The following is a 27,834-nucleotide window of genomic DNA, read 5'->3' as shown; positions in this document are numbered from 1 at the left end:
GTCTCAAGCACATCAGTATAAAGAAGAATATAAAGAAGCATGTATAAAGGAATACCCTAATCAAGAAACCACCGAGGAGAAAAACCACCCCCTTCAGCAACACTGGCAGGACAAGCTATATGAAAAGACAGCAAACTCCACTCCCTTCTAGCACTGATGTTACGCAACGTTACTTAGTTGGGTAATAAAACACCTGCAAGAAAACAACCAAGCTTAGAGAGCACCAGGACCTCACAGTTCAATCCTGATATTCTCTTTTCTAAAGAAGGGTGTGGAAGAGGGTAAAACTGTAATTTAACCAGTGGTGGAACTGAATTTTTTTTACTAACCGGTTCTGTGGGCGTGGCTTGGTGGGTGTAGCAGAGAAAGGATACTGTAAAATCTCCATTCCAACCCCACTGCAGGGGAAGGTTACTGCAAAATCCCCATTCCCTCCCGATCAGTTGGAAGTCAGGAGGCAGAGAATAGATGGGGGAAGGGCCAGCCAGAGGTGGTATTTGCCAGTTCTCTGGACTACTCAAAATTTCCGCTACTGGTTCTCCAGAACTGGTCAGAACCTGCTGAATACCACCTCTGAATTTAACCACAGCAATAGCATTTAGGCTTACATACTGCCCCATAATATGTTATAGAAGTCTCTGGGCAGTTGACAATGTAAGTATCAAGCATGGAAAATCAGGATTCCAGGCACTTCGGATGAATATAAAAGTTTAATGCATGCTTATACTCTCTATAAGAATATTTAGTACAAAGAGGCAGTAGATAAGAGTCAACAGAATTCAAGGTGGGTTTGAAGAGACTCAAGACTGATGATGCATTTCACCCCTCCTTCGGGCTCAGCCTGGTCATCTCAAACAGTAAATGCTATTTGCATATTGCTTCCAACAATCTGTTTTCTCATTTTACCAACCTCGGAAGGATGGAAGGCTGACATAACCTTTAGCCCTGCCAAGATTGAACTCCAGGTTGTGGAGTTTGTTTGCAATGCTGCACTCTAACCACTGCGACACAAAGCCACCTAGTGGTACATTTAACATGCAAAAAGGACATATGGGCAAGTTTTTGTCTTGTGGCCATTTCCCTTGCTCTGCTTTCAAGTTTCTTTTCTTAATAACAAGCGCCCAGCTAAAAAATAATCTTAAGTAAAATTCTGTAAGAAAGTTAGCAGCGTTTTCTCTTTCACACACACCTTTTATACCTTAAATTGCCGCGCCTTTACACATCTCGCTTTATATGTAACTGGGATAGCTTCAAGCTCAAAATTACAGGGCAACAGCTGTCATATATACTTTAGAAAAAGAGGAGTTTCTAATAAGTTGGTTTTAGAGAAATATGTGGCTTGCTCTATAGCATCCAGGCTCCCTATAGGTGTGATGCAGAGGCACCTGCAAAATTGGATGGTTTCATCAACATGAGGAAATGGGTGTTGTGACATCACATTGCAAACATCTGTCTCTTACTCATCTCCATGCAATATCATGATGAACGTGCGAAAGAACAGTTTGCGTCCATATTTCACAACGATCGTTTTGTCACTTGCACCCTCGTGATATACTATTAGGTCAGGGAGAAAGGAACACTGACGTTTTAGTTGCTTCCCAGAACCATAAGTCCTATATTACATTCAGTCAAAGAAGGAAAGGATCCTGGGAATAGGTCTTCACATATAACGTGACTTACAACAATTTGTTTAGTGACTGTTCAAAGTTATGATGGCAACTGGGGAACCAGTTCGGGGGTGTGGCCAGCCTGGGTCGCTGCCAGTTCTGCAACCCAGGGCGGCATACCATTACTGGTTCGGCTAAACCGGGCAAACCAGTAGGAACCCACCTCTACAATACTCCCTTAACAACATACTTGGCAACATAAATTTTGGGCTTGATTGTGGTCATAAGTCAAGGACTGTCTATATATTCCAACTCACACTGGGAATCACAATTCAACCAAGCTATGGACAAATTGCCAAGAATGGGAAAGGAAAGGAAACAAGGAAGAAAAAACAACCTTCTCAAGAGATTGACATAATGGAAGAGGAGAAGAAACTGCAGGGACATACCGAAGAGGTGAGATATAGGAGATGACGAGGCTGAGCCTGAGGGAAGGATCAACTACGTGATCTCCTACATGATATCTACAACTGCAGTTAGACAGTCAAGGCCAGCAATTAGCAGGAGCTTGTAAAACTCAAGACTCAGATGTTGAGAGTCAATAAGGTGAGTTTACAAAAGTCTCCTCTGCTTACAACTCTCCCTGTTGGTTGGGCCAGCAAGTATTGCTGTACCAATTCCAAAACATAGCGAATTGCTTAAATCATGATTAAGGCAAGCGTATCATGTGAATGCAGCCAGCACTGATACTGGGTTGGGGGGGGGGGCACACTCAAAAACAAGAGGCAGCAAATGTATGGGAGATTATGGGGCTATGTTTTAAGGGAAGAAGCAGAGGAACTGGGTGGTAGAGGAGAGATAATGAGATAGGCATCCAAGAGAGTTTCCTACAATACATTAGGACAAACACCTGCTTTAGTTATTGTCCATCCCTGACTCCTGGTGACTACATGGGCAAATCTATGTAGTTTCCTTGCCAAAACTTTCAGAGGAGATTTGTCACTGCCTTCTTCCTAAGGCCATGAAAAAAGTGACTGATCCACTCACTCACTTTATTCCATGCCTAAGGCAGCAATAAAAATTCTCAATGTCCTGGCCTCAAATTTAGTGTTAAGCTTGATTGCAAATGTTGGGCTTTTCTGTTAAAAAAAAAAGAACAGTGGTCAGTGGAATGAGAACCATCTCCAGTAACATGGGACTAGTAGTCCCCTCTGTGGTTCCAGAATGACACCTTACAGGACCTCCAGCCTGCAGGGCCAGTGAAGAGGGACATTACAAATAACAATAAGTGGGAGGCCACAAGGTTCCCTTCATTGATCTAATAGGAATGCGGAATCTTCTTTTGAAGAATGGGGAAGCATGTTTATATAAAGCAACACTTCACTGCTGAAAAGACAGACCTTCTGGTCCAGGCTAACATAATTTTGCCCTGTTTATCTCACTAAAACTTTGTGGGCTAATAATAGAAAAACAGTTGTACTCTCCACGGAATTTTTAAAAATGGCTATTTTACCTATCTTGGTACAAATGGTACCAACAACAAACTGGCCCTGTCAACTGGAATCCTTGAACCTATAGCTTGTTTTGGAATGATGCCCGCTTAGGATGTTACCTCTGTTGTGCGTTTCAGTGGGTTAACTATTTGCCAGATAGCCAAGATGACAAAATCGAGCCCGACAAGCAATCCAACAGTGGCATAGAGTTTCCAGGGTTCCAAAGTCTGTGGGGGAAAAAAAGGAGAGAAAGAACTGAGGGCTGAACCCACTCAAAGGGATGGAATGGAATATATGAAATTTCACGGATCATGGAGGCCACAAATTCAAGCTGCCTTGAGTTTTCCGGCCATGCATCCATCTAGTCAATTGCAATAATTATTATTGTTTACCCAATGTCTTTAATCGTGTATTATTGGGTACTATGGAAATTGTTGTGGCCCGCCAGTGGCCAGCAGTGCTGGCAGCAGATTTGGACAGTGAGGAGGTTGGAGAGGAACATGGGCCAGGCCTGGAGCCTGGGGAAGGCTCTGATGAGGGCTCTGTGTCGGAGGCAGAGAGGGAGCCAGAGCCGTATGCCAGTTATCAGCCGCATTCAGAGTCAGACATCAGTGAGGAAGATGAACAGCTGGATCCTGTTCCCAATGTGCGCATGTGCAGAGTTGCCAGATGAAGGGAACAGCTAAAGAACAGGGGCCAACTTGGGAGTAAGGCCACAGGTGGACGATGAATGGCCCCTCCCAGAGGAAATAAAAGAGGAGCGAAGGGGGAGTGGAGTTTGCAGGAGACAATTAGTTTGCTTAATTGGTTCGAGACTCTCCGAGACTCCTTGCCAAGTTTTGCAGCTATTGGCCTGGCTGATCTCCAAGCCAGATAAGGTCTGTGACTGTAAATTCACCCTTGAACGATTTTGCTGGATGTGAATGAGAAGAATTCACAGTGAATAAAATGAATAAAAAGGGCTTTTGTTGGGACAAGGAGTTTGCTTCATGCCCTTGGGAAGCCTAGGTCATGCTGCTTTGTTTGATTATTTTCCCCAAGCTGGTGCCATTTATGTGGTTGGTCTTCAGACTCTCATAAGCCTGGGAATTGAAATGAATATTACCTGGAAGGCATCAGACTGAGGAAAGTTGAGAGAGTGTTGGAAATTCAAGGATGGAAAATCCCAAGTTTAGTGGAAAAAGTGGGCTTAAAGTTAAGAAATAAGACAACACAAAGATGTTCTGGGAAACAAGTTGTGTGCAAATACAGTTTCCCCCAAATTCCTGTTTTGTATCCAGAGAGGACTGGAGAAACTAGTCCCAGTCACAACAATACCAGGCTGCATGGTCCAATGGTTTCATTTACAGGTAATATAAGGCAGCCTCCTCAATGTGCCTATGAATTTAAGTGCTGTTCCTGCAGCGACAGGTTCCTTGGGAAATTTATCAACATAAATGTAAAAACACCAACACCGTAAAGCAATAAATCAAAACAGTAAAATTCAGCAGTGTTTAAACAAGAGACTAAGGACACACATGCAGAGAGAGAAAGCATGGTATCCATGGCTAAGGAACTCAGAGAAATTTATTGTGCCTTTTCTGAACTATGGTTATAAGATCAAATTTACTAGCCCTCCCACCCCAAGAATGGTGTGCTCCCCTCCAAATCTGCAGCCAGTCATAAATCATAGCAAAACTCAGGTGTAAATACACTCTTAGACCTGGGCTCTGCTAAGATTTATGAACTTGTATGTCAAATCCTTTCACCTAAAGACACACCCACCAGATATAAATGATAAAGTATCTGGAACACTAATCTCTATCAACAATCGTTTTAGTGGAACATGGGTGTGGTATGATTTCAAGATTAAATTCCTGCGGAATAGATAACAAAGAACACCCTGGTAATTTTTTCCCCAAATGTAAGCCAATTCTGTCTTGGCGTGGCCCCAAGCCATTTCTGAATTGTTTCAAGGAATAATAAGAGTTCCAAAGAAATACATGGTACATCCAAATTATTTCTTTGTATTTCTCGCTTCATTTGAATGACTCAGCCCAGAGCAATAACAAGACGAAACACACACCTTCCGTCGTTCTTTCTTCTCTTCTTTCTTGGTGAAGACGGTGTGCACCCACCAGATTTTGGTGAACATGCTGCCATAGCCAAGGCTAAAACCCAAACCCAGGAGCCAAAGCCGAGCCTGGAAATGGGGTGAAGGAAAAGAATAGTAAGAAAGCAGGAAAAATCCATATTAATATCTTCCTTTAGAGTATCTCATCAAAAAAGAATGTTAGAACTTCCCCAAAGCTCTTAATCAATCAAGAGAATCTGGGACTTTCCCCGAGAGATATCTATGTCATAGAGAGTTGATGCATTTTCTAACACTATAGATCAGGGGTGTCAAATTTGATTTCATTGAGGGGTTGTGTTAGACTTTGGGGAGCTGTGGTGGGCGTGGCCAGGGTGGGCGTGGCCAGTTCGACTTCACTTGAATGGGGGCACCTATGGTGGCCCGAGCACTCTGCCAGCGAAAACGGGCTCCCAAGCTCCTTTTTTGGCTGCGACAAACTCCTACAACACTCTGCCAGCGAAAATGGAGCTTGGGAGGGCCGCCCGCAGCCCTCACAAGCTCCCTTTTCGCTGGCAGAGGCACTGTGGGCCGGTCCTTTGCTGTTTCCAAGGTGGGCCTGTGGGCCAGATCTAAGCACTCCGCGGGCTGGATTTTACAGGACTTTATTCAACTTTATTCATGAAGATCAATGTGGGTTTTTATCTAAAAGACAATTATGAAATAATATTAGAAATGTTTTGGATATTTTGGAGCATTTAGAGGAAAGCAATGAAAAACAATTCTGCACTAATCTTCTTAGACCCATCAACATTTTGAATTGGATTTTCTTATTTAGGGTTCTAGAACACATGACTCTTGGATATAATTTTATTAAATAGATAAGATCAATTGATACTTCATGGAAAGCACAAGTGATTCTTAACATATAATTACCGTGTTTCCCTGAAAATAAGACAGGGTCTTATTTTCTTTTGCCTCGCGAAATATGGCCTTGGGCTTATTATAGGGGAAGGGCTTATTGTTTTGGGGTTGCCGGGCAGCTGCTCCCTTGCAAATTGGCTCCCGAAGAGCCGGCCAGACTCAGGGGCGAAGCAGCCATGAGGTGACCATGCTCACGAGCAACCGCCTGGTAAACCCCCTCTCCAGCTGGGCAGAGTGCCATTCACTGACCTAGGGGGTATTCCTAAGGCACCAAGGCACATGGCGCTCTGTCCGCTCCCCAGCTCCCGTGGCTTGGCACTGCCCGGCTGGAGAGGGGGGTTGGGCGTGCACCTGTTCTGCCCCCACCACGCTCCGAGCATAACTTCTTCTCCGGCTTCCAAACTCCAAAACTCGGCTGTCGAGTCTTCCAGCAGCGGCCGCTCTAGGAGTGTGCTCTATGGTTGTGGGCTGGCTGCTGGAAGAATCTGTCCAGCAGCTGGCCCACAACCATAGAGCACACTCCTAGAGTGGCCACTGCTGGAAGACTCGGCAGCCAAGTTTTGGAATTTGGAAGCTGGAGAAGAAGTTATGCTTGGAGCACAGCAGTGGTGGAACAGGTTCTCGCGCAACCCCCCTCTCCAGCTGGGCAGAGCTCCATGCACTGACCTAGGGGGTATCCCGAATGTGCCAAGTCACGGGATCTGGGGAGCGGGCAGAGTGCCACATGCCTTGGCGCCTTAGGGATACCCCCTAGGTCAGTAAATGGTGCTCTGCCCAGCTGGAGAGGGGGTTTACTGGGTGGCTGCTTGTGAGCGTGGTCACCTCATGGCTGCTTCACCCCTGAGGCTGTGCCCGGCTCTTCGGGAGCCAGTTTGCAAGGGAGCAGACGCCTGGCAACTCCCCCCTTCGGCCAGGCAGAACGCCATTCCCCAATCTAGCGCTATCCCGAAGGTGCCAAGCAATGTGAGCGCCTCCCCCCCCCAGCTCCCGTGACTTGGGACATACCGCTAGGTCGGTGAGCAGTGCTCTGCCTGGCCGGAGGGGGATTGTCCAGGGGGCTTATTTTCAGGGGTGGGCTTATATTTTTGCCCACGTGAAAAATGTGGCAAGGTGTTAGTTTCAGGACAGATCGTATTTTCGGGGAAACACGGTATGTTAACATATAACTGTGAGATTCAAAAAGGCTTAATACTAGGATACCTGCTGTCTCCACTTTTATTTTAATTCTTGAGTTTCTGAATAGAGACATAAGATTTTATGAGAGAATAACCAGATTAAGGTAAAAAAAGAAATTCATAAATTAATCCTTTTGCAGATGACAAAAGGTGTTAATTTTGGAAGCTCTACTGGATGGATTTGAAACATTAATGGAAAAATTAAAGATCTTTGGTATGCTAGCAGGTTTTAAGTTTAATAATCAAAAGACAAAGAAGCTTACAAAAATATGAAAATAGAAGATCAAATAGAACTGATGAGAAAACCGGTTTAAGATTAAGAAAAAAAATAAAATACTTGGGTATTATGATGATGAATATGAATCATATGCTATTTTGAAATTATTACTTTAGATATGGAATGAAATTTAAAAGGTCATGTTAAAATGGAAGAAATTAAAACTGTCACTGTTAGGGATAATTTATTTGATAAAAATGAATGTTTTGTCCAGAATGATGTTTTAAGAGCTTCCGTATTATTCAAGCAATGGCAAAAAGATATATTTCAATTTGTATGGCAAAGGGAAAAAATACAAGTTAAATATAAACATTATAAGATGTAAAGGACAGAGGAGGATTGGGTTAACCAGTTATGAAATTGTATTTTGCAGTACATTTATGGTATTTTGATTCCATAAAGTTAATGTGGATCTTAAAAGCCATTTTATTAGATGTGTCTTTTTGAGAATATGGAATAGATATAAATCCAGACTGTGCCCAAAAACACCTCTGAGGATCTCAGCAAAAGAAGCATTTTAAAGAAGAGAAGCAGCAGACAAAGACAAGCAGTTGCCGTACAGGAATTATTGAATTTATCATCAAGGGGAATACAAAATCAAATGAAAAGAGCAATTAATGACAGAAAAATATAGTAGTTAATGGTTTTCCCATTTACAGTTATCAGAAAGCTTTAAAATGGTACAATATCACTATTGATTTATTTATTTACTATATCGTGGATTGGAGGCCTGTGCTTAAAATAAAATGTTTACAACATCCAATATACTATTGCCCACTGTTAAGACAATATGTGGGATGAGATGCAATTACTATGAATTCCCAGTCCAACATTTCTTTTAACATAATTCAGGTTGAGCAAAAGTGGGCTTCCTAACACCATCCCCTCAAAATCTAGCACTGACACAGGAGTTTATACTTTTACTGCATACTAATATGTTTAAATGTTTAGGAACTTCTTAAAAATGCATTTTTTTCACACAAAGTAAGACGCTCGTTAGGGTATTTGTTCAACTTTTTGGGGCACTGATATGATAGTGTCTGTTCTAGTTCGGAAGTGTATACATTGGTTTCCATGGTAGCTCTCAGTTCTGAAATGGAATTAGAAGTCTTTAAGAAGAGGTTGGATATTCATTTGTCTGAAGTGGTGTAGGGTTTCCTGCCTAAGCAGAGGGTTGGACTAGAAGACCTCCAAGGTCCCAACTCTGTTATTCTACTCTATTCTATTCTAAGTGATGGGGACTTCACTGAAGGAAAATTCTGAAATTTGGTCTTAGGTACATGTATAACTCATGGCTGGTAACTGTGGTTCTCCAGAAACTACAGGATTGTAGCTCCTAGCATCATTTATCATTAGGTAAGTTGGTTAGGTTTGCTGGGAAATGTAGTTCAGTGGCATGTGGGGGGCCTCAGATTTCCAACTCTTTGTTTGGTTATTAAACTACCAGAACGTTCGCTAAAGCTTTACGGCAGCCATGATGTACCTGGCAAACAAAAGGGAAGAGGTCTTTGCTGATGTGAAGGCCATCCAACCCAAGTGGGAAGACAGCTGCCTGGGCCAGTGCACAGCCAACAGCTGTCATATTGTTGAGATATGGCTGAGAGTTCTGGATGTATCTGTAAAAAAAGAAGGAAACTGTCAAGCAGAATTCCCTGCCAGCATACCGCAAGTTGAGTATTTGAACAACCAAAAGTACCATGTTAGAGACAACCAAGACAGGGAATATCAAGTCAGAGTAAGATGGCTTCTTAGATACCCATCTCATATGGTACTGAAGGGTACATTCACCCAAAAGAATAAAAAAGATTGAGTATTTGTTTATTTCACTTAAAGCATGCTGAAGCTCCTTCAAGATCCAATTCAACGATTCAAAAGCATCAATTAGAATATTTTTCTAAAAATCAAATGGAATCAACAATGGAGTTTGATTGTTTTTAAAACTGGTTACTCAAAATGGATTTTGCCTAGTTCATTCAGCTGAAATACTTTATTCTGATCTTGTAGTAATTGGGAAGCAGAGAGCTGGTGGCTGGAACCTTTTGCATTACACATTCTGGGAGTTGAAATCCCAACATAACTGGAAGTCCAGAGGTGGTATCCAGCCAGTTCGGACAGGTTCTGGAGAACCAGTAGCGAAAATTATGAGAGTGGGGAGGGAATGGGGATTTTGCAGTATCCTTCCCCTGCCACGCCCACATAACCAGTAGTATTTTTTTTTGAATCCCACCACTGTGGAAGCCATCAGATTGGGAAACTGATAAGGATTAAAATGTGACAATATCTAGACTGCCGCAGGTTCCTCACACCTGATCTATGCTGACAGGCAATGTTTCCTTCAGTATTTCAGAATCCAGTTCTTGTTCTGGATATATTGGGAATGAACCTTAGGGACTTTGAATGCAAAGTATCTCTTCAACCATAGAATTACAAATTGTCACTTAGCAAAAGAAGCTGCATGGATTAAGTAGAATCTCTTGTCAGGCAGATGAGCGGCATATAAATTTAATAAATAAATAAAAATATCACCCACCTGACATGCCCATTGTAGATGTTGAAGGCCAAGCAAATGATGGCCAATAGGATACCCACACTTGAGAGCACCGAAACAGAAATGAAGAGCTTCTGGGAAAGATACCGGAAGGTGATGATGACCTTAGTATAATCTGCTGGCGGGACACCACCTGCAATGAGAGAAATGGGAAGAAGAAAGGAATTCAAGAGCCTATTCACATCACAGGCTTTTTTACCAGGAAGATCCACAAAGACTAACCACGTGTGCCGATGTTTCCATATGGTAACCTGAGTAGCTTGAAAGATGCATTGCCTGAGGCTAAGCAGTTCCACCTGACTCAACCTACGCAAGAAGCACTTCCCAAGATGCATCTCTTGGCAGACACAAAATGCTTGAAGTATGAAATTCACTCAACAATAACTTAAAAATGGTATCTGCTAACTTCATTGTGTAAAAATCAACCCACATGCATACAAGGAAGTGGAAAGCTCTAAAATTTCTCATTCATCTGACCCCATTCCTACCATTTATAGTGTGGGTCCTTTGTCCGTCACTGTGAAGGATACTCCCTTTGCCTTAATTGTACTTGAAATGAATCGTTATCTACTGTAATCTTAGTCTTAGTCTTAGTCTTAGTTTATTTATATGCCGCCCTTTTCCCTGGGGGGACTCAGGGCGGCTTACAACTCGAAGGGGGGGGGGAAACAAACATTTAACACATAAGACAGTACATCATTAAAAGCACAACATTCATACTATTCGGGTGGGTTACAGTCTTTAACCCCAGGCCTGGATTGCCAGATCTTAAGGGCTGTGCGGAAGGTCTGGAGGGTAGTGAGGGTACGAATCTCCACGGGGAGATCGTTCCATAGGGTCGGAGCTGCCACCTAGAAGGCTCTCCTCCGCGTGATTGCCAGTCGACATTGACTGGCAGATGGAACTCGGAGGAGGCCTTATCTATGGGATCTAATTGATCGGGTGGAGGTGATTGGCAGTAGGCGGTCTCTCAAGTAAGTAAGTCAGTATAGATTCTCCCAGGAGGTCTAAACCTTAGATGAGAACATTTTTATGTGCCTCAAGGAATCACTAGACTGCTAGATTTCATCTTTTCAAATCTAAATCTCTTATTTAGCCCAATTATGCACTGGGAGTTCATTCATATCTGCCTGCCTGCCTATTAATTTCCTCACCCTACAATTTCATTATTAGTGATTCTGACTCACTAGTTAAAATCTCTAGAATTTCCTATCCTCAGATAAATTGGAAGAAAACTGAGTTGCATCATTTAAAAAAAAATCTTATTTCTTATCTTACTATATAAAAAAATGTCTTATTCTGACTTACTATACTGACTTGTTCTTACTTTCTGTTGAAATGATCACTTGACTGTGTTACAACAGGAGCAAACTTGGAACAACTTCAGGATTTTGTCTCAATTCCTGGCCTCAGAAGAAAACTGTTGGAATGTACAACTTTGTTTTTGATCTTGGAACACTCAAAATCACCAGCTTCAGCTTGAAGCGGTGTTTTGTATTTACGTATAACCCAAATAGTCAAAACGCCATTGCTCAGAATGATTAAGTTTTTAGGCTGTTGATTTGAGCTCCAAGCGTGGCAATTTAGTTGCATAATTAAGTTTTGGAACAAAGCAATAGTATTTTATTTTAAGCTCAGAACACTTAAAACATCTTGAGCTCAAAACATTTTTCACATGCCTATTCATAATGGACATCTTTCAGTCTCTTACCAATCCACTTGTCATTGTTATACCAGGAGAGGTTATCCTTGGTGCTGTCATAATAGCCAATCTTCTTATAGACACCATCTGTTGGCAGAGAGAAGATTTCTAGACAATAGAAGAATTGATTTACGGAAGCATAGACTATTGGACCAGTTTTTAAACAATCAGAATGCTGGAACTGAATCTTAAAAAAAATAGCAATAGCATAGCAACACCTAATTGCCTTTTTAAAAAAGGAAACATGGTAAAATAAATCCTACATAATTATGCAGAATTGAACATTTCTACATAATTATATAGTATTTATTGTGCGGTGCTGATCCTTGTAATGTTGAATAATTACTTGCCCTCAGTGGGATATTATACAGCTTTGTGTAATATGGGCAAAGAGATGGCATGGCTTCCAAGCACAGTGGTATGATTCACAACCTATGGTATTGTTAAATACAAACATTTGTTTCAGAGCATCATCTTAGCAGTATATTTTTATGAGCTATAATCTCAAAAAACTGTAATGATGAGAACGTAATTGTAATCTTTTGTTGCCCGCAATATCCAGGAGAGCAATAATTTCCTGCAAGGTGCTGACGCACCTGACTTTACAGTTTTGTCACAAAATCTTTGAAACAGGATGTACAGCTGTGCTGCAGCAGAAGTCCATTTTAGGTAGGTGTGTGTGTAATGTGTTTATTTATTTAAAGGGTAGGATTTCCATAGAGTTGTTCAAGCAACAGTGCAGGAATGAAGAACAGAGAAAAATACATTTCCACATCATTCCGAATAAAGGGGAAAGGTAAACCCCCGGTGATATAAATTACACCTTGAGGTTATCGGCACACACCTAAATTAACAGAAAAGAAAGGTTGGGTGGATGGGTGGGTGGGGAGGAGTAGCAAAATGAATCCCGCCAATCAAAACCACTCCTGTAACGGTAACACTGCGTGATTGCCACCCAGTACAGATAGTCCTCAACTTAGACCCACAATTCAACCCAACATTTCTGTTGCCAAGTGAGACATTTGTCAAGTGAGTTTTATCCCATTTTATGACCTTTCTTGCCATTGTTGTTAAGTGAATCACTGTAGTTGCTCAATTAGTAACACCGTTGTTAAGTGAATCTGGCTTCCCCATTGACTTTGCTTGTCACAAGGTTGCAAAAGGTGATCACATGACCCCCCAAGACACAGCAACCGTCATAAGTACGAACTAGTTGTCAAGGGCCTAAATTTTGATAATGTGACCCTGGGGATGCCGCAATGGACATAACTGTGAAAAACAGTCATAAGTCACTTTTTTCAGTGCTGTTGTAACTTTAAACAGTCACTAAATGAACTGTTGTCAGTTGAGGACTACCTGTAAAAAAATAATCCCCAATGGAAATTACAGTATATCTGTATTGCATTAGAGGGGGAGAGGATAAAATGGGAGGAATGATGCGGGTGTGATGTTTTGGCAGCCGTTCCATGTGGCATGGAAGTCCATGGGGAAACCCGTAGTGTAGAGCATCCTGGGAACTCTGCTCACCCTGAAGCTGCTCAATGAGGGTCCAGGCCATCCGAGAGCCACTGGCATCAAAGACCACATGTCCCTGGGGGAGTGAAGGAAATCGTATTAACAGAAGGTCCCCATGGTGGCAACCTGGTTTGGGCTGTCTTGCCAATGCTACTTGGGGAAGAGGAGCCCCACATCCCAACAGTAAGAGGAAGAACGATTGTTTCTCTCTGGTGAGAAGGAGTTTCAGAGGAGAAAAGTGGCAGTTGTCACAGAAGGATGTGAAATTAAGAAGCTGAGTCAACTTGGCTTTAGGTTGTACAGTCCCATTTGAGAAATACTTCTGTCTTGTGTCTGAGTTCCAGAGCAAAGTTTCTGAGAATCTCAGTTTCCAAAAATATGGGACAAGCAGTTCAAGAACTAAGTCGTCATTGTGAAGAAATATTGTCACCTGAAAGTGTAAATGTAACCTCAGTGAAAGGTCATAGACAAAGTAGTTTTTGTTCCTTAATTTGGACACCTATCCTTGATCTACTATCTTTCATGACCTTTTCCTCATTACCGCATATGTCCTGTGTTAATAAAAGGTAAAGGTTTTCCCTGTTCAATTGTATCCGACTCTAGGGGGCAGTGCTCATCTCCATTTCTTAGCCAAGGAAGAGAGTGTTGTCTGAAGACGCTTCTGTGATCATGTGGCCGGCATGACTATACAGCAAGGGTGCAGAAACACCGTTACCGTCCCATCCAAGTGGTACCTATTTATCTGCTTGCATTTTACATACTTTCCAACTGCTAAATTGGAAGATGTGGGGCAAGAATGGGAGCTCACTCCACCACATAGTATTTAGGTCTCAAGTTGCTAATCTTCCGGTCAACAATTCCAACACCTTAACCACTAGGCCACTGTGCTACCATCCTGTACTAATACTTCTTTATATATTTATTTTTTCTTACCATCAGGGTTGCAGGATTTTTTTATCTTACTCAAAAATAATCTCACTTGATGATCCAGACTTGCCTACAGATAGATCCTGAATATTTTGCACACCAGATTCCCTACCTTCAGGAGATTGGTTTCAAGGGATCACTCACCGAGACCCCCTCAAAGGCTGAAGAGTTGAGGGCTCGGTAGATCTCGTCTGTAATAGTCTGGTTGTTGTAATTGAAGTCTTCAAGACGTAACCCTTTCTTTACCAGTTCAGCTGAGGTCTTGTTTAATGCAAGGGCCAGGGCCCAGATGGCATCATAAGCCAATGGGGCTTCCTGGAAACCCCCCGTCTCCTCTGGAGATTTCTCCACGCGCTTTGTCAGTTTCTCAATGAATTCCTCTGATGTCTGGAGGAGACCAAGAAAAACAACATTCTTCCTTGTTGCAGAAATTGATCATTACTGGGATTGTTTTAATAAAGAAAAAAGAAATAGCAAAAAGTAAAATGCAACATTTATAAATAAACTGGATTTATCCAGTTTCCCTGAAAATAAGACCTAATCGGAAAACAAGTCCTAGCATGATTTTTCAGGATGCTCGTAATATAAGCCCTACCCCCAAAATAAGCCCCAGTTAAGATTGTCAGCCAGATGGACGCATTTAGTACCATATTTCCCTCAAAAATAAGCCCTAACCAGCAAAAGAGGCCCTAATGCATCTTTTGGAGCAAAAATTAATATAAGACCCAGTCTTATTTTTGAGGAAACACAGTAATACTTCTATAAAATATGTAAAATATTTTAAATTTGCAAAGCAGTAAAGTACTATTATTGGGTAATATAACTGCTTTGTGGTCTGGATACTTTTACAAATTTGCCTTTTTACCCAGGTTTTTCTACCTGAATGCATTGTTCCAGTTAGATTTCTTTAAAATTGTTTGCATGATTTAATTCTAGAATATTATTTTTATTGTATTTTGTGTTTTTAATGTTATTTTATTTAATTTTTATTGTATACTGCTTTGAGATTATGTTTTTAGTATTAATAAATGGGTTACAAACGGATTAAAAACAGAAATCTTGCTGTAAAAAAGTTTGAGAATAATATTTGACTCAGAGATTTATTGTAGTTTGTTTCATAATTGAATGCAAAAGAATGTAAGGTTTTCTAAAAGGAGAATTAATCTTATTAGAGAAATCAATAACTGTTTAGCTACACAAAAGAAAACTAATTTTAACTGAATTAGAAATATTACTTTATACAGTAAATCAGCTCTTTTTAAATGGAAAGGAACCTTTCAAGGAACAATCTTGTTTTCTGTTTGATAAAATCAGGGAGCATCTTTGTGAAAAAAATATTTTTGCTTAGCCGAAATACTATAAAAAATCTCCTGCCAACATATATAATTTTGACTAGTGAGCTGCAATAAAAGAAAATATGTAAATATTTTACGTGCTATTGGCTATAACACACGTCTTATACTGCCAATTCATTTGTAGAGTAAATATGTCCAAACTAAGGAATGTAACTCTTAGATTAATTTGCAAGTCTATTTTAAAACTCAAGAGGACTCTGGCAAGCCGAAGCTTTTTGAATTACAGTTCCCTTCATCAAATGCACAGGGTAGGAAAATCGATGCAAAGATTTAAATGAAAAAATGAGGTCAGGGGAGAAGAAAGAGAGGGGAAGACCAGAGGCTTATGTCTTTCAATAAAATGTGTTTGCCTGAAAAGTTCCCGTCAGCCGCCTTCTGATTTTGGCTACCACGGACTAACCGGGTTTTCATTTTAGCAAGACGTGGCCGTGTTCCTTGCCTGTTGCGGCTCTTCCTCACCATATTAGAGATGCTGCGGGTGTTTTCTGGATTCAGCATGACGATCTCCGTGGTGATGTGTCCCTCCACCGCCTCCTTCATCTCTTCCTCTGTGCAATTAATGTTTGCGTCCTTGATGCGGAACCAGTTGTCAGCATACCAGCCAATCAGGAACCAGACATATTTCTTTCCAAACAAACGCTCCTTGTACACCTGCCACCATTCACCAAGGAGGAATAAAAGAAGGTGAACTCGCAAACAGAGGAAGCCACACTTCCTTTGGAGATCACACCATTCCAGTGCAGAATGGGCCCCACTGAATACATGCAGGTAGGTGGAAGAAAGCAGTGCGAGATCGGCTATGTGCATTAAGCACTGGAAAGTAACAAAGCCGAGCGCATACACAGCAACCTCGGAGCACGAGGCATGGAACAGTTCATCACATTAGTGCCATCCTCCCACCCGCTAATGCTAATTTTCCAGAATCAGAATCAGAATGGAGCTAGGAAAATATTCTATCTCTGCATTCTCTGGTCCGCTCAGAGGACTCCGTGTACCCACCTCACAGAAAACCTTTCGTGCCTCAGTCTCGTAAAACAGCCCAACAATAATGCGAGCGTCCTGGCGCTGGAAAGGGAAAAAATGAAATCAGATGAGCAGAAGACTTTGCTACGGAGACAAGCTTACATATGAATAATGCCGATGGTAGAGAACACAACATTCTTTCATCAAATGTATCTGTATACATAGACACATAATTGTATTTCTGTTTGTACTCAGTACTATACGATTGTTCTGATCCAGGCTTCCCAAGAGCATGAAGCAAACTCCTTGTCCCGACAAAACCCTCTTTTATTAATTGACTGTGAATTCTGCTCACTCACATCCAGCAAAATCTTTCAAGGGAGGATTTAAAGTCACAGATCTTATCTGGCTTGGAGAGCTGCCAGGCCGATATCTGCAAAACTTGGCAGGGAGTCTCAGAGAATCACAAACCAATTAAGAACTAATTGTCCCCTGCAAACTCCACTCCCCTTTCGCTCCTCTTTTATTTCCTTTGGGAGGGGTCATTCATCGTCTGGCTTTACTCCCAAGTCCACCCCTGTTCTTTAGCTGTTCCCTTCGTCTGGCAACTCTGCACATGCGGACACTGGGAACAGGCTCCAGCTGTTCGTCTGCCTCACTGATGTCTGACTCTGAAGGCAGCTGATAACTGGCATATGGCTCTGGCCCCTTCTGTGCCTCCGACGCAGAGCCCTCATCAGAGCCTTCCCCAGACTCCAGGATTGGCCCTTGTTCCTCCCCAACCTCCTCACTGTCCGAATCTGCTGCCAGTTCCGCGGGCCACTGGCTGGCCACAACACTGACATGCAGCTTGTTTTCAACTTATAACCATTTATCGACTATGCAAAGTAATGGCATCGCTGAAAAGAGACTTGCAAGCAGTCCTTGCACTTATGACCATCGCAGCATCCCTACAGTCACGTGATCGAATGCATGGCATATGACAGTGGCATCAGGCGAGAGTCAAGTGATCACTGCTTGCAATCACTGCTTGCAATCTTCCCAGCTGGCAAACAAAGCCAATGGGGGAAGCTGGGCTTAACGATGGCATGATTCACTTATAAACTGCAGTAATTTGCTTAACAACTATGGTAAACAAAAGGTTGTAAAATCAGGCATGACTCACTTGAAAACTGCCTCGCTTAGCAACAAAGCAATTCTAGTTCCAATTGTGGTCGTAAATCAAGAACCACCTGTACTATCCAACATACTTAACGGCAGATCATGCTTCCATTAAATAGAATGAAATTGTATAAATGCCCTTCCTTACAGCTTTTAGAACGCTGCACGGAAAGATATTCCCCGCTGCCCCTTCCCACAGTTGCAAACTCACCCTTCCAGACCATTAATTTCAAAATCTTAACCAATCCCAAGAGTGTAACCTGCGAATCAGCTAATCAAGGACAGAAATATTTTCGTAGGTGTACTGCATGCACATAGGTATGCACCTATACACCAACAACTGCAATTACATCCTGAGCCTCACAACATAAAGCACCATTTTATTTCCTTCATGCACAAGAGAGAGAAAGATCCTATCTACATATGGTATGTGCAACCGCAACAGTAGCTTCGATTTTCTATTAGCCGAAATGGGTAAATGGAAATCTGTTTTACATTATTTTATTGGGGGACCGTGTCACTTTGCTAAGACTTCCAGAAGTCATCATTACTCTCCTTTATTATATTTTTTATTATATTGGTCTACACACAGATACATAGACAGGCAAATTTAAAATTGCAAAATCCCAACAGGTAATAGAACAATTCGTAAAAAGTTAATTCAGACCCTGTGGAATCAAGCCACAGGCCAGCCTTCCCCAACTTGGTGTCACTGCCCTTCTGTGCCAGGTCCTAATTACCATAATCATCAGCCACTAGGACCAACAGAATATAATATCTGAAAAGCCCAAGATGGAGGAGGAAGTTGTATAACAGGTCCCTGCCCTGTCTTCCTTTCCTTTCCTTTCCTTTCCTTTCCTTTCCTTTCCTTTCCTTTCCTTTCTCCTTTCCTTTCTCCTTTCCTTTCCTTCTGGATCTCAATCAGCCACTGTACTTAATTTCTTCAAACCTCTTAAAAAGCAGTCACTGTACATTCGAGGCACATATTTCTGACTTAATTATTCATTGCGTGAAGACATTCTTCTTTTTGTCTGTCCTGAACTTACGGTTAATCAGGTGATGTACTCTGTGTCAGAACAGCTTAGCTGGGAATTCTGCATTTTTTGAAGCAGACAAGGCGCTTGGTGAAGCCCGCACCTAGCTTCTTGTTTCCATTCTGGCAGAGCCAGGTCTGACAAATCTGTCATTCTGTGCCATCAATTATTAATGCACACCGCTGAATTGGGCCATTCAATTTTTAGACGTGGGAAGTACCTGTTGCACCTGGTCTCTTCTAGGAATTGGGGAAGAGAAGCGTAGGGCCCAAGTGTTCCGGCATCATTATAGCTTGCAGTAAGTGGGAAGGGGGGAGTTGCTGCAATGACTATAATGCAATGGTCACTAACTGGTGGTCCGTGAGAAAATGTTGGTGGTCCACAGAAAGATTATTTGCATTTTTTTACATTACACTAAAACAGAGATTCTCAAACTACACCCCCTGGAATGGATATGTGTAACGAAAACCTGTGTTGCTGCAGAGGGTCTCCCCCTTCTGGGTCTTTTTGTGTGGGTCAGAAGGGGGCAGAAATTCCGACTTGGGTTTTGCTTCAGCCTCCTAGTTCGGGGCTTTGGGAGAAAGCTGGAGGGAAGTACCGCTGGTGGAGAAGAGCCAGAGGGCCTTGCTCCAGTGGAACTGTATCATGGCCTGAAACTGGCTGACCATCTCAGCCCCACTGAGCCTCCGGGCGTCAATACCTGGATTTGCACTCCCGCAAGTTTTCCCTCTGCTTGGAAAGCCTATGCTCATAGTTGTCAGTGAGGTGCTTCTGCTGAGCCTCCTTCTCAGTCAGATCCAATTTGAACTGAACTGTTTTGCCAACTCGTTCTCGTGGTGGCTGCTTAGCTCCCACAACTGCTTCCTGTTGAGGCCCTAAGGAGGCCAGGTGGGGAGGCAAGGAGTGGCTGGGAGGGAAGGGGCGAGTACAGCCAGCGAGGCACCCCTCGACATGAGTGACATCAAGTTGGCCACACCCACCCAGTCACATGACCATCTAGCCACACCCACCCAGCCGGTAGGCAGATCGTATTAGTGGTCTGCGGAATTTTAAACTATGAAGTTAGTGGTCCCTGAGGTCCAAAAAGTTGGTGACCCTTGCTATAATGCAATGTTTCTCAACCTTGGCAATTTTATGATGTGTGGACTTCAACTCCCTGAATTCCCCAACCACACATTTTAAAGTTGCCAAGCTTGAGAAATGCTGCAAAGAATAGGGAAAGGGAGGCCCTCGGCCTGTCCCAACAAAACTGAGTTCCTTCCATAGGAACAAAGGCAAACGCCTTTCCCATTAGGAAAGGAGGTGGGTCACAGCCATCTGACTGCTACCAGCTGATGTTCACTGTAACTTTGCTCCGCTTATTAAAAGAATCCACGAAAAGCTTAAGTGCTGCTACTGAGATGGCTTTTGGTGCAGGGATGGGTTCCGGCAGTCACTCATGCCGGTTTGCTCATGGGTGCTTTGCGTGTGCGTGTGCCCTTGATGCATGCTGCGTGCGCATGCACAGTGCAATAAAAATTGTTCTGCACATGTGCAGAAGCAAAAAACAAGATGGCGGAGAACCGGTTCGGGGGTGTGGCAGGCCTGGGTCGCTGCCGGTTCCAGCGACCCAGGCCACCAAACCACTACCGGTTCAGCCGAACCAATCCGAACCGGTAGGAACCCACCACTGATTTGGTGCATTCATTCCAGAGGCTTCACCTCCTTCCTGAGTAGCAACCATCAGAAGGATGAGAGTCTGCCCATCTCTTAGATTGGAGACTGGCAGCTGCCACGAGGACAACAGAATCGCAGTGGTAGCTTTTCTCTCTCTCTCTCTTCCTCGCTCTGTCTCTCTCTCTCTCTCAACAGGCGGCTAAACCGGCTGTGATGAATCTGTCCTGTCTGGGAGCCCAGAGCAATTATGATCCAGGGGGGGGGGGGTTAAGCTGCACTGCTGGATGCAGGCCAGGGGGCCTCATTTGGTTTTTTTTTTCCTGGAAAGGTTAACAGTAGGAAAAGATCATAAAGGGATTTCTCATCTAGAGACAACCCTATACGAGTTCCCTAGGACAATTAAAGCAGATGGAAGAGAAAAAAAAAGGACCATGGCCTCTTGAAGAGCATCCAGATCGCAGGAGGTAATTATCCTGTTCTGTTCTGCCTTGGTCGGGCCATAGATCCCAGTTTCAAAAGGACATTGATAAATTGGAGCCCGTCCAGAGAAGGTCTGCCGAGGACTGGGAACCACATTGTATGAAGAATAGTTAAAAGACCTAGGTAGGTTTACCTTGCAGAAGAGAAAATTTGAGAGGGAGCATAACAGCTGAAGGGCTGTGGTGGGTTTGGACTTATTTTTACTTGCTCCACAGGGTAAGAGTAGTAGTACAGGTACTCCTCAACCTATGATCAGAATTGAGCCCAAAATTTCTCTCATGCTAAGCGTGACAGTTGTTAAGCGGGTTACGCCCCATTTTACGACCTTTCTTGCCACAGATGTTAAGTGAATCACTATAGTTACCAAGCTAGTAACACTGGTGTTAAGTGAGTCTGGCCTCCCCATTGACTTTGCTGGTCAGAAGGTCACAAAAGGTGATCACATGAGCCCGGGACGCTGCAATCATCATAAATACATGGTGGTTGCCCAAATGGCTGAATTCTGATCACGTGACCAGGGAGATGCTGCAACGTTTGTTAAGTGTGGAAAATAGTCATAAGTCACTCTTTTCAGTGCTGTGGTAACTTCAAACGGTCACTAAACAAATGGTTGTTAGTGGAGTACTACCTGTAGTGGGATGAAAATTCAAGGAGGTAAATACAGATTACCTATCATCTATCGGTCTCTCTCTGCCTATCCGTCCATCCATCCATCCATCCATCCATCCATCCATCCATCCATCCATCTATCTACCCACCTGCCTACCTAGCGTATCTACCTACCACCTGCCTACCTAGCGTATCTACCTACCTAGCGTATCTACCTACCTAGCGTATCTATCTATCTATCTATCTATCTATCTATCTATCTATCTATCTATCTATCTATCTATCTATCATCACCTACCTACCATACCTACTTATCTACCTACCTACTGTACCTACCTACCTACATCTATCATATCTATCTATCTATCTATCTATCTATCTATCTATCTATCTATCTATCTATCTATCTATCTATCTATCTATCACCTACCTACCTACCTACCTACCTACCTACCGTATTTGTCTATCTGTCTATCTGTCTGTCTGTCTGTCTATCTATCTATCTATCTACCCACCTACCTACCTACATCTATCTATCTATCTATCTATCTATCTATCTATCTATCTATCTATCTATCATCTATCTATCATCTACCTACCTACCTACCCAATATATATATGTATGTATGTATGTATGTATGTATGTATGTATACACACACACACACACACACACACATATATATATATATACACATATACATATATATACATATATACATACATACATACATACATACATAAAATCTATCATCTTTCTACCATTTAGTGCCTTTGAGTCAGCTTTAACCCTGGTGTGACTGCCTAGGCAAGCCCCTTCAGTTCTCTTGATAATATTCCCGAAGTGATTAGCTCTTGCTTCTTCTTTCTTCCTAGGGCTGAGCAGACAGACAGGCCTAAGCTTCCCTAATTTGCTTTGTGCCTAAGGCAGTGCTAGGACTCACCATCACCTGATTTCTAATCTGGTGTCATAAGCAATAAATCAAAATGGCTTTCACATTTCACTAGGAAGAACTTTCAGGTAAGTCCTTAACTTGCAACCATTTGTTTAGAGACTGTTCAAAGCTACAACACTACTGAAAAAAGTGATGTAATAATCATAGCATCTTCAGAATCATGTAATCAACATTTGGGTGCTTGGCAACTGGCACCCAAGTTACGATGGTTGCAGCATCCTTGGGTCATGGAATTGCTGACCTTCCCAGCCACCTTCTGGCAAGCGAAGTCAATAGGGGAAACCTGATGCACTTAACAATTGCAGTGATTCACTTAACAACCAGGGCAAAGAGGTCATAAATTTGGCCACAATTCACTTTAACAACCATCTTCTTAACAACAGAAATTCTGGTTGCAATTCTCGTCATTATTTGAGGACTACCTATATCAACTAATAGTGGTTAATCAGTGAACTAGGCTACTGTAGGAAATTGTTTTTCCCAATTGAAGTTTTTAAACAATGATTGGATAATCATCTTTTAGGGATGATTTAGGGAATCTTGCAGTGTGCAGAGGGTTGGTTTTGATGACCTCTTAGATCCCCTTTCAAACCTATGATTCCATGACTCATTTAATTCAACATTCCAACACAACTTTTCTGGACGACGGCCTCTCAAAGAGGCTGTATCAGTTGCACTGCATTCCGTTCAAAAGCTAAATTCCAAAAATCTCAAGATAAGGAGCCCTTGAAAAGGTGATTGGGTTTGTATGAAATTATTTTCACATAATCGCAGCAAACATACTTGCAGCTTTGAATTGCATCACTTAAAAAAATATTTGATCCCAGCAAATGTAGGGGACAGGTCGGCAGGTAGCCTATCACCTGCTAACCCATAATAACCCATAATCTCAGTGCCTTTTCCCCTCATCTCTGGTTTTTGCTAATCTAATGAATCTTAGATAGCCTACGCATACATTTCCAAAGCCAACTACAAAGCACTTACACAGGCAAGGAGTCCACAAATCTAGTAACATGTGATAGATACACATATACACCGACAGATACAGACATGCACACACAGAAACATGTACAACACCAGTCAACATTAATTCAATGGCACACGCTCAATCATATACAGTTCATGGATAAATGGGTTCACTTCTAAAAAAAACAAGGTTACATAATAATATACCAATTTATTCAGCAGAATCATTAATCTGTTTAGAATTATCCACCTTTTAGCCTCCATGTTGAGATGTTCCAGGCTAACATGTTTGTAGGAAATTCTTTTGTAAAGGTTTCGTGTGTCCAATGCTGCTTTTCAATTTGCAAGAGAAACGTTTCATGACAACTCTGCCAAAGGCCTATTATTTTGTTGTCAAATTTCACCCATGCGATTATGCAGCTGGCGATTGGGGACGAAGGAGGACAACCTTCCTTAACATACTCTCAGGCTGTTCTGCAAGCTTACTCCTTCTACATATGAAAGGTGACAGGTTGGGGAAGGCTGCATAGCAATAGCAATAGCACTTAAACTTATATACCGCTTCACGGTGCTTTCCAGCCCTCTCTAAGCAGTTTACAGAGTCAGCCTATTGTCCCCAACAATCTGGCTCCTCATTTTAACCACCTCAGAAGGATGGAAGGCTGAGTCAACCTTGAGCCTGGTGAGAATCGATCTGTCAAATTGCAGCTAGCAGTCAGCTGAAGTAGCCTGCCCTACTGTGCCACCTCGACGTGGAGGTATTGTGGATCCCAACCTGCCCTCCCTTGACAGTCAGACATATTCTGATACCTTGAGATTCTTGACAGGCACCGTAGGATCGGAGAAGAAGCTCTGGCGGAAAGTGATTTCAATCCCAGCCTCTTTGACTCGCTCCTCCAGATCATCCAAAGTCTGTGGGAATGAAGAAGGAGGTATCATGACCACAAAGATACAAGCACCTGGATAAAGATGTACTTCAGAAACTACATTAACATAGGGGAATATATATTCTGAGTTTGCATCTCATGCTACTAAACTAATAATAAGCCAACCCCAAACAAAGCACAGTACAGTTCGCCTGCTGTGTAAATCCAGTGATTCTGTTTTCCAAGCCATGATTGAAAACCCAGCCCAGCTATCAACTTATTCAATAAAACATGACCATACAAATAGCGCAATGCATAAAGTCATCACATGCAACAGGTTAAAAACCATGAAAATAGCAATGTCAGTTTTATGCTTATAAAATCTCCAGCCATTGGGATTCTGCAGAAAACAGAACTTTGGAATTTCAGCTTCTATGTTCTCAAAAGATACAAACCCTTTAGCTGTACAAAAATACCTAGTCAAATCTCGGAGGCAGATTCTTGTTTTGCACTATAGAGCTCCCACCAGGGGTGGGATTGAAAATTTTTAGCAACTAGTTCTCTGCCTGGTTGCTGGGGGGGTGGGGTGGCAATCGGGGTGTGGCCTACTCGACCTCCTGCACTACAGCTGGGGAGGTGTTTTCGCCCTGCCCAGCCTCTGGAGGCTTTCCTCAAGGCTCTGGGAGGGCAAAAATGGCTTCTCTTGGGCTCCGGAGGCCCTCCGGAGGCCGGAAACAGCCATTTCCAGATTTCCGGGAGGTCCATTCCCACACCCACCCACCCCCGAGCTTGCGGGTCCTGCACTTACCTAGCATGATGAACGGGGAGCGTGGAGACTCCTGGGAGGGGAGGGGCAGTGTGGGCGGGGCCAGCCAGTCCTTCCAACTACCAGTTCAGTGAACTAGATATAAAATTAGCATCTGGTTCGGCCGAACCAGTCCAAACCAGCTGAATACCACCCCTGGCTCCCATTATACAGCTTCTTTTAATTCATGGGGACAAATACAAAATAAGTTGTTTAGCGTATTATTATTTCACATACTTTGGCCTCTTTTAACACGTCCAGTGTTTTCTAATGTACACACATCTCTCTTTCTATTCAGGAAAAATAGACACAACGGATCAAATTCTATGTGAAAAGAAACATTTCTTTTTCTATGCCTCTTTCCCCCGTTGAAGCTCTTGGACCCAATGATAAACAGCCCTTCTGTAAGCAAAGGAATACTTTTCCATGAGTAAAGAGAATATTTGCACGACTGGGTGCTACTCCTTCAAAGGAGGAACCAGGGAGGAAGCAAACCACAAACAGGAAGCAAAGTAGAATTAGGGATACAAGGAGAAAAGGTTAAGTGCAACTATCTAAAACTAGCTGGATACTTGTATAGCTGGCATGAACTCAAGCGGACGTAGCATTGTTACTTTCACAATTGTTGAAATCAATGGCCTAAGAGCCGCAATTGGGATTAGGAGCACATTTGTCTCCAGGGTCCAGGAGCTGCTTTTCTTTTAAAATATTTTTTTTCAAAGAAGTGAAAAATATAACATATACTGTGATTCTAATAGTACAGATCTCTCTGTTCCGCTGTGTCCCTGGTATAATAATAACTGTGATAACGATAATACCCAACAATGTGCAAGTATTATGAGACATAGCTTGTATCAGTCCTGGTCTGCATTAATTAGAGCTGCTTTGATCACCCACAGTTTCTTAATTTCTCTGATGATGGACTGAAGATTAATCAAAAATGATGAACAAGTTTGGGCAGGAGGAAGATCGCTTATCCCCGGTGGGTGCTAGTGGCAATATACCACTGTGAGAGATGCAGGGCTTCAGCCCGCTTGCCCGTCATAGCTCATGTAAAAATAATTCTGGGGTTTCACATTTGCATAAATGAGATAGACATTGGAAAACAGCTGGTGAAAATGCTCCTCTTCTTTCTTGGAGCTATTTGTGGGATCCCCCCCCCCTTCTCTGAAAGAGGAAGCTGTAATTGTTGTTAGGACATCGTTGAGACAAATAGCCCTCAGCTGAGATCTCAGTTGACATTTATTAAAATTCAGTAAGGAGAAAAAAGAAAGGTCCTGAAAATATATTTTCTGCTAGAGAGAGCAGTCTGGAAGCATATTATGAGACTCATTACTTCTTCTCTTGTCATTTCCTCCTTTTTCGCATCCCAACCTCTCCCACTCCCTCTCATCTGTCTAACTTCAGGCTGAAAAACTCAAACGTGGAAGGAGAATTACAGCACAATTCTTGTTATTTCACCATATATGGGCACCTTCATGCCAGCTTTTGATTCCTGGCAACTGCAGGGACTAGAACTTGCAATTTTCTTGGCAAAGGTCACCCCGCCCCAGAAGTGGTCTGCCCTTCCTTCCTTCCTTCTTCCTATGGTTGAGAGGCAGTACCGACTCCAGGTCATCTGGTCTCAGGCAGGACTAGAACTCACAGTCACCTGGTTTTTAGCCTGATGCTGATCACTACACCAAATTGGCTCTTTATATTACATTATACTATGTAGTCTACTGAATAAATATGGAATTGATTTCACTTCCTACATGGCTAAGAGCATCCTCAATGAAATTTTGCCCAGAAAGCCAGAGACTAAGGAGGGGATAATTTTTGCCACTTTCTCTTCCAACAGGCCACCCCCATGATTCTGGAGAGTCCCCAAATATCCAGAATTTGGATTTTCTGAGACAGAGGGGACTCTGGGTGTTTGTGTGTGTGTAATCCTCAACCAGTCAGTGTTTCTTCTGGTCCAAAGATCACACTTTGGAACAAACTCATTTTTAATAATTCCTATTGTGCACATTTTCAGTATATCTTAGTCCAGACATTTTGAAGGAAACCTTTATTTGGGTTTCTAAGGATATTCAAGCCTGAGATATAGCCAGAAGTTTAAATTGTCCATTTGTGTGTAGGAAAAAGGGATGGTTGCTAATATTGCTAATAATCGAAAAGCAGATTAGGATTATGTACAGTAGTAATTACGGAGATGCCATGCAGTAGAGAGGAAGCATTAAACTTCAGATGGGTTTTCCTTCAGAGACAATCAAGGAGAAAGACCTTACTCTTAATTCTGTGCATTCAATTCAGGGAGAGGGTCTTAGTGCTGGGAGAGAGATACACGTGGCTATTCAATACCCTGCTGAAGTTTAAGACTTGCAATGTTACTTCTGGTAGATAAACTATATTAGCGGTAGTATATGCATTAGGAAACTCAAATCTAATGAAATTAATATATAAGGGGAAGCAATTACCATAGATAATATGAATTAGGCTGCATTTATACAAATGAAGTGTTTTTAGTATGTATTCAAGTGGCAAACAGCAATAAGATGAAAGATCAGATGAGATATTGCAAAATATGAAAAAGAACATAGCTACAAACACGGAGGTGAATAAGAAAGGATTTGGAGAATAAACGAATCCCTGCTTCTCTATAACAGGCCCTTGAGTACTGGAAAACAGCTATCATGTCCCCCATAATCCTTCTCTTTGATGGGCTAGACCAGGGGTGTCAAACTCGCAGACTGCAGGCCTGATGCATCACACACTGGTCACACAC

General features: G+C 42.4%; 1 protein-coding gene across 1 annotated transcript in view; it reads right to left on the bottom strand.

Annotated features, from left to right (window-relative positions):
• Positions 1-27,834, bottom strand: part of GABBR1 (gamma-aminobutyric acid type B receptor subunit 1) — a 208,009-nt gene that overhangs the window by 5,040 nt on the left and 175,135 nt on the right. The window contains exons 10-19 of the mRNA XM_032208492.1: positions 24,207-24,308; positions 16,573-16,638; positions 16,033-16,224; positions 14,363-14,605; positions 13,304-13,367; positions 11,786-11,863; positions 10,057-10,207; positions 9,010-9,142; positions 5,166-5,282; positions 3,220-3,327 (exon numbers count right to left, since the gene is read on the bottom strand). Of these exons, the coding sequence (XP_032064383.1) occupies positions 3,220-3,327; positions 5,166-5,282; positions 9,010-9,142; positions 10,057-10,207; positions 11,786-11,863; positions 13,304-13,367; positions 14,363-14,605; positions 16,033-16,224; positions 16,573-16,638; positions 24,207-24,308 (1,254 nt within the window). The remainder of the gene's footprint in view (positions 1-3,219; positions 3,328-5,165; positions 5,283-9,009; positions 9,143-10,056; positions 10,208-11,785; positions 11,864-13,303; positions 13,368-14,362; positions 14,606-16,032; positions 16,225-16,572; positions 16,639-24,206; positions 24,309-27,834) is intronic.

The sequence above is a fragment of the Thamnophis elegans genome, chromosome 2, assembly GCF_009769535.1.
Source record: "Thamnophis elegans isolate rThaEle1 chromosome 2, rThaEle1.pri, whole genome shotgun sequence".
In the NCBI taxonomy this organism is placed as follows: domain Eukaryota; kingdom Metazoa; phylum Chordata; class Lepidosauria; order Squamata; family Colubridae; genus Thamnophis; species Thamnophis elegans.
Note: the sequence above shows the minus strand (reverse complement) of the source record. Positions and strands in the feature narration are given on the sequence as shown.